Raw genomic sequence first — 7580 nt, 5'->3', positions numbered from 1 at the left:
ACCGTCCATTAGATGGGCCACACCCTAAATAGGTTGTGCCCCAAAGATTATTTCCCTAAGTTGATCCTAACCCTCCGATCTGTAGAGCGACCGAATGATCCTAACCCTCTATAGATCAGAAGATTAGGATCAACCTATGGAAATAATTTTTTATGCACAATATAAAATCTTGACCATAAGGGCTTGCACAATATAAATTCTCAACCATTTGGGTTTCCACCGACACCCGCGGGCCCACCTGCCCTGATCAGTTTTGACCGGACCCATACGAGCCGTGTCAAATTTCATAACCCGGACCTGTAAATTACAGGCAGTCCGCCAAGGAACAAGCGCTTTAGTTATTGATCTCAATCGTTTTTGGGTTCGATCCGGGTCACGTTTTGCCAGGTCGACTCAGGGAAAAACATTTCAAACTCATAATGTAGAAATGGTCCCGGTTTTGGTAACTTCCACCTGACAAAAGCAGAAATTTAAAAATTAAATTCATAGCGCCCATAGTCAACCAAAAAAAAGGGGTGCCAATACCATTTACCTGCTCTGCTATCTCTATTCCGTCCAAAATACCTCTCTCGAAAACGCGGACACATATTTCTAAGTTGCCGGCGTCACCAAACCATTTCCGTATAAACTATAAACACCCCCCTTTCCCCGCCTCTCTCTCTCTCTCTCTCTCTCTCTATACAAGAAGAGCACCAAAAACAAAAACCAGAAAAAAAAAAAAAAGCTTCAAAAATCCCTCTAATGGCGAAACAAAAGAACAAGCTTTCATACATCTCAGTCCCTTCCCAAATAATCCACTCTCTCTCCTCTTCCTCTCTTCAAAACCTCCTCCTCTCTCCAAAAAAATCCTCCAAACACAGCCACAAATTCTTCCCCCGCACTAAAAACCCTAAGTTCTTCTTCTTCTTTCTCTTCATCATCTTCTTCATAGGAATGTCAAGATTTCTCTTCAATATCGATCGGATCCTCCCGATCTCTCCATATCCGTGCACAACTAACGAAGATCAGTCATCATTGATCGGAGATTCTGTTCTTGCTCTTTCTCTGGCAGATTCTGGCCGGAAAAAGTTTTCCGGCCGCGACGAGGTGTCGGAGTTTTGGAATAAGCCGGACGGATTAGCTTATCGGCCGTGTTTGGGTTTTAGCAGAGAGTATAAGAGATGGAGCGGGGTTGTCGCGAGAGAGAAGAAGAAATTTCTGATGGTTGTGGTTTCAGGAGGGCTGAGTCAGCAGAGAAATCAGATCGTTGATGCTGTTGTCATTGCGAGAATTCTTGGAGCTGCTTTGGTTGTTCCGATCTTGCAAGTGAATGTTATTTGGGGAGATGAGAGGTAATTAAAAAAATGTGGAAATTTCTCTACAAATTTATGCATTTTTTTTCCGTCAGCGTCTTTTCTTTTTGTTGTTGTTTTTTTTTTTTTTTTTGAAATTTCTGCATCGGATTGCATAAAAATCATGAGGAAATTGTTTTTGATTTATCTCTTTTATGTAGTAGTCGTGTTGAAGACGTGAAGATAAATTTCATTGTTAGTGTCACGCCCCGGCTGTCCGGTTCTGGGCCGTAGCCCTCCCCGCAGGGAGAGAGGGAATCCACATATATAGCCCAGTAACTTTTCCTCCCTTTCCAATGTGGGATCTCACAGTTAGTAAAAATGGAAAAACAAAAACAAATTTTGAGATAGGATTTCTTTTGCTTTTTGAATCTTCAGTAAGGATTTTTCTGCTTTTTGAATATTCAGTAATCATGATGTTTACATAGAAATGGAACTTTTCCTCATCTTTTTTTCCCCCGGAAATATTATGTTTTTTTAAGGGTTGTTGAGAGGTCTTTTATAGATTTCAGGAAAAAGATTTCTGCATCTTAAAATTTGTCTGTGGATAAATTTCAAAAAAAACATAAATAGATGAGTAAAAAAAGATGTGTAGCCTCTGGATTCTATTTGGTATTTGTTCTTATTTCTGTAACCTGTTTGTAGTTTTTCTTTAAATCATCATTGATTATAGTTTCTATATTTGAAGAATGATGATTAAAGTGGTCATCTAGCCTCAGTTGCAACAAGTTAGTGCTTGTTCAACAGAGCTTCAATGGAACAGAGCTTAAGCTTCCTCTTGATTAAATTCAACATGTCTATGACTGAGTGCCGCTTTGGATGGCTATACAAATTATTTGCATATAATCTTATATGCACTTGATTTTGAAGTTAAATATGATCATTTGCAAATGATGGTTATAAATGTTTTACAAATGATGCAGTTAATGGCTTTCAAAGATACCTTAATGTCCCGTTTACCGATAAGATAATTTTTTTTTTGCAAATAAAGACCCATTTTGGTAGGATCCAAGGAAGCCCTAAAACTGCCCTTAATTCATCATTTATTAGGTAGACACAAAGCAATTTAATGAGGGCATTATAATCATTTTCAGTAGAAAATCCTGGAATAGGATGTTTTGGAGCTGAGTTGTTGAATAATGGGTCTCCCATTATTATTATCACATGATCCTATGCATAATCTGTGCTCAGGCTTCATCTTTTACCACTTTCATTCTCCAATTAGTGCACAGTTCCATTGATATAGATGAATCCATTGATCAGATTGCCCGGATCATATTTGATTGGTTCAATTTAGGCACATAGTCAATTCAAAAGTTGGCATATCAGCTAGATGGTTCAGATTGATGTCCATGTGCAATGATTGATTGGACAGTAGAGCTCGTTTATACACTGATTTTTGACGTTTACTCTATGCACTGGCCAATTCTTCATTTTAATAGTTTTGCAAAGTTGAATCATATCATTCCTCATTGAATTAGAACGCTGGAATCTAACTTTCTAACGATGGGATTAATGTTTAATGTTCTTTTCTTCAACAGCGAGTTCTCGGATATTTTCGACTTGGAGCATTTCAAGAAAACTCTAGCAAACGACGTCCGCGTAGTTTCCTCTCTTCCTTCTACACATCTGATGTCAAGACCAGTGGAGGAGAAGCAGACTCCTCTTCATGTGAATGCTCGATGGATACGTGCGAGGTACCTGAGGCGGGTAAGCTTCTAGAAATCCTCCTTTAGCTGGTATCTTAATGAGTCTCGTCATGTAGTTGCCTTGTTTCTAGTTCCTTGTTTCTAAGCCATCTAATCGAGTTTCCATGGGAAATGATAGTGGTATCCCTTCATCTCTTGAATGCATGCATATTTTAAAAAATATTAGTATACTCCACTCATTTCTACATGGTGCTTGAGGTAGTCCCCTATGAAGAAATGCTTTCTATAGAATGCCAGTTGGCCAAAAACTGTTTCATTGAGGTAGTCCAACTCTCTTTTGCAGCTTAACAAGGAAGGGGTATTGCTTTTGCGGGGATTAGATTCCAGGCTTTCAAAGGATCTCTCTTCTGATCTTCAGAAGCTTCGGTGCAAGGTAATTGTTGGTCCTGCTTGCTTTGTCCTTTGTAATAAACAATTATTTCAAATGGTAGCACCGAGACTATTGCTTTGTTAAAGTCTCAGAACCTAAGACCTCAATTATCGTTTTTCCATTCAGGAATAGGTAATTGCTGAGAATAATTGCTTAGAAAGTTAAGTAGAAGGATATTATCCTAGGATGCAATGGAAAAAGTTTTTGCAAAAATCAGCTTTCTGAAACCTATCAACTACTTGAAACACTCATAAAGTGGACTCACCTCTTAAACATTTCAGCCAAGTAACTCTGTTTTTAAACATCAAAATTTGAGCTTTATGAAAACCTGATCAAGTAGTCAAAATGTCAATTCGAGTTTCCTTAAAATGTAAGCATTCAGATTACATAACTTTTTAAACTTGAAAATTTCAATCCAGTAGTTTTCAGTCAGCTCTAACTTGGGCTTGTTGAGCTTGTTAAACAACCAGTTACTCCAAAATCTTAAGCTGTTGGAGAAGGCGTTATTTAATCTTTTATATTTTAACACTCCCCCTCACGCGTGGCCCCTCTTTCTAGGGTTGGCCTACATGTGGCACATGTGGCCCCCTCTTTTGGGTTTCGCCATTGCATGTGGTTTTTTTACTATCAAAGAGGTTTGAACTTGGGACCTTCGGCTCTGATACCATGTTAAACAACCAGTTATTCCAAAAGCTTAAGCTTTTGGAGAATGCATTATTTAATCTTTTATATTTTAACAGAGCTCAAATTTTTTGGTGCAGCCAAAGACTTGTTCTAATTTCATCTTTTGAATGTTGTAGGTGGCATTTCACGCCTTGAGATTCTCAGCCCCCATTCTGGAGCTTGGGAACAAGCTCGCAAATAGGATGCAGAGCAAGGGACCATACATTGCTATTCATTTACGAATGGAAAAGGATGTTTGGGTTAGAACTGGTTGTCTACCTGGGCTGAGCCATGAGTTTGATGAGATCATCAACAAAGATAGGAAGTTACGACCAGAGCTCCTAACTGCAAGATCTAACATGACTTACCACGATCGCAAACTTGCTGGCTTATGCCCCTTAAATGCATTAGAGGTTACAAGGTGTGTCTCGAAATTGTTATTACATCTGCTAGTTATAGTTGTCTGCTTAAAAGGAAATTATTGTATATTGTTTCCTAACTCTTTCAGGGAACTTCATACCTGCAAAGTAATTCAATCTTATCTATCTAATGTTGTTTTAGGCTTCTTAAAGCACTTGGAGCTCCGAAAAATGCAAGGATATACTGGGCAGGAGGACAACCATTTGGCGGACAGGAAGCCTTACTACCTCTTACCAGAGAATTTCCCTATTTATACAACAAGGAGAACCTGACATTACCGGGTGAATTGGAGCCATTCTTCAACAAAGCGTCCCTTCTTGCAGCCATTGATTACATAGTTTCGGAAAATAGTGATGTTTTCATGCCCTCCCATGGGGGCAATATGGGCCATGCCATTCAGGTATTGCTATCATTCATCTTGATCATTATCATTACAATCTTTATTGCTTGGGTTTCACTACTTTTAATCCTTGATTCCATTCAATCAAGATCTCAAAAAATTTGCATTGTAACCTGGGCTTCCTTTTGAACTTGGTGCCTTGGAAACCTCATTGGGAGTTCTGGAGTAGATCAAAATTTTGAAAAATCTGAGTGCCACATTGGTTTTTTCAACTCAAAATCTTGGTCAAGTACTCTACGCAATTCTGAGCTGATTAACTCCAACATTCAGTTCAGTTTGAGCTTCTATATCTTGTTTACTTATTTCTTTTCTCTCAAATTGCCAACTTTTCCTATAAATTTAATAAAAAGACATGCCTCTTGAGCTTATTCTGATCAGTGAAAGCTATTGTTGATACAGGGCCACAGAGCTTATGCAGGACACAGGAAGCACATAACCCCCAACAAAAGAGAGATGCTCCCTTACTTTCTAAACAGTTCTCTACCGGAATCCGAATTCAACATGATCATAAAAGAGCTTCACCAAGGCTCATTGGGGCAGCCAGAGATCAGAACCAGCAAGGCGGGGAGGGACATCATAGCTTATCCTGTCCCAGAATGCATGTGCAATGGCTCAAGCACAAGAACTAAACCCTTTTTGTAATCAACCAGAAGTCCTCCCCAGCGGATTGGATTTACTAGGGTCGCCGGACGGTGAGATTTTGGCCGGAAAAAAGACTTGCAAAGCTCACATAGGCTCCATCAAAGCCATTTTCAGCATCAGCTCTGCTTGTAAATACACACGTACGTACGTACACACACACATACATAGATACATATCCGTGGGTACTTGTGTGTATGTATGAGTGTTTGTTGGGCTTTGGTGGGTAGGAGCACAACACCCAGAATTCGCTTTGCCTATTTAGCCATTTTAAAAAATTTATTTTATTATTATTATTATTCTTTTATGCAAAATTATTTTAGATCAAATATTTTTTTTTTGATTCTTTCTATTGCTTGTATGTACCATGAACGATTTAAATATGTGTACTTGTATAAATAAAAGATTATTTTGATGATGTTTGTGTTCACGTTAGCTAGCACTTGAAGGTTACTTGCAAGTTAGTGTAGTGACTTTTGAGAAGAAAAAACACCCAAAGGGTATATTGGTTTTTTAAGTGTGGATGGTAGAGATAGAAAAATCACCTTCAACCAACTCCATAAAAGCCAACCATTTTAGCTTAAGTTGGAATTGTTGTCTATTAGATAGTTTTTGACATTGCAAAATTATAGCACAAAAATGTTCAATTGTTGAACCTTGTCTGTAGCAAAATTAGAACAAAAAATGGCGAATTGATTAACTTAGTCTATGAACTTCTCTATTAACATGCCCCCAAATGATGGTGGTCAGGACTTGCGTTAGTTCATCAGTTGTTGTAGCTGTACCTCTATTTTGGTAGGTAAGCTGTAAGCTGGGATCGAACCTGGGTGATAAACAAAGCCTCCACCATTAAGCTACAGGACCAATTCCTTATCCTGAGCTCAGCTATCTATGCAGGATCTATTTACATTGATATCTGGATCATGGCTAATTACTGTAGTACAGTTGCGTGGGCACAATAAGCACACCCTGACGGTAATGTGGGCCTGTTTCTCACTGGGGTTCCTGATGATAGGGTCCTCTTTGTCAATTTCTTGTGGCACTAGGATAGCCAGAGCCCCTGCTTTGCCAGTGGCTACGAGGTTCTGGGTAGGAATTTGTCCGGGGGGGGGGGGGGGGGGGGGGGCAAACAAAGGTTGTTATAAACGAGAAATTATATATGGTGGCGGGCATTTTTATGTAAAGGGCGGAGAGAGAAAATATCAACCACATTGATTTTTTATCAGGGTAAAAGTAAAAAAAGAGGGTTTGACCTCGATTAAATATCAAGGAGGAGTTTTTTTTTCTCTCTCTCTGCCCTTGTTGGTGGTCGGTCGGCCACCATATAAAAACTTGTTATAAACAAAGGTTTTTTTCAAAAATGTGTTGCAAACAAAGGTTGCTATATAATGGTCAATAAAACTTTATAAACTAGCAATTCCCAAGTAAAAAATGATACAAACTGTCGAAGGAAGATGGAACAATTTGGTCTCACAAAACCTTGAAGATCATAAGCCCTGAGACAGAATCATGAATAAGAATAAGGAACATAAAAGCTGAAAAAAAAGAAAAAATGCCAATGTGGATTAGTTGTTTACTATTGACTGGGTAATGGAAAATGTTTAAGCAAGTCGAGCCATTAAGGCCTGCTAGGGCTCATCACCGAGAAGGAAAAAACTTACCAAAATATAACAAATCCCACTGTCTGACTAGTTATATTTAAATATCCAAATTAACTTAATGCAGCATATTTGTAACAGGTTTCAAGTCAAGCGCATGTCAGTGACCCCACATGGATAAGTGGTATCAAAAGAAAACTCAAGAAACAGAATGTTGTAGTATGTTATTACTGATAGAAAATCAGAAGTTACAGAACGTGAAAAACATCAGCATCGGATTGAAATATGAACTAAGAAAATCAAAAAACAAAATCCATACTCCTTAAGAGGCTGATTTCATGATTAGCCAAGAACCAATCTAGCCATAAGTATAGTCTAGATGAAAAACAAGCCCTTGAATTGAGGGTTTAGAAAGTCACTCTTGAAGTGCTTGTTAAATATGTAGGAAAT

The 7580-nt window shown here is 38.5% G+C and overlaps 1 protein-coding gene across 1 annotated transcript; it reads left to right on the top strand.

Moving 5' to 3' along the window:
- Positions 1-621: 621 nt before the first annotated feature.
- Positions 622-5950, top strand: LOC143849926 (O-fucosyltransferase 20-like). Its single transcript, XM_077359232.1, has 6 exons — positions 622-1331; positions 2873-3041; positions 3324-3413; positions 4211-4494; positions 4635-4893; positions 5293-5950. Exons 1-6 carry the CDS (start codon positions 742-744, stop codon positions 5533-5535), a joined length of 1635 nt encoding a protein of 544 aa, XP_077215347.1. The 5' UTR covers positions 622-741; the 3' UTR covers positions 5536-5950.
- Positions 5951-7580: the final 1630 nt, after the last annotated feature.

This window comes from Tasmannia lanceolata, unplaced genomic scaffold (genome assembly GCF_043159265.1).
Source record: "Tasmannia lanceolata isolate RefF3 unplaced genomic scaffold, GAP_Taslan_0.1 ptg000003l, whole genome shotgun sequence".
Classification (NCBI taxonomy): Eukaryota; Viridiplantae; Streptophyta; class Magnoliopsida; order Canellales; family Winteraceae; genus Tasmannia; species Tasmannia lanceolata.
Note: the sequence above shows the minus strand (reverse complement) of the source record. Positions and strands in the feature narration are given on the sequence as shown.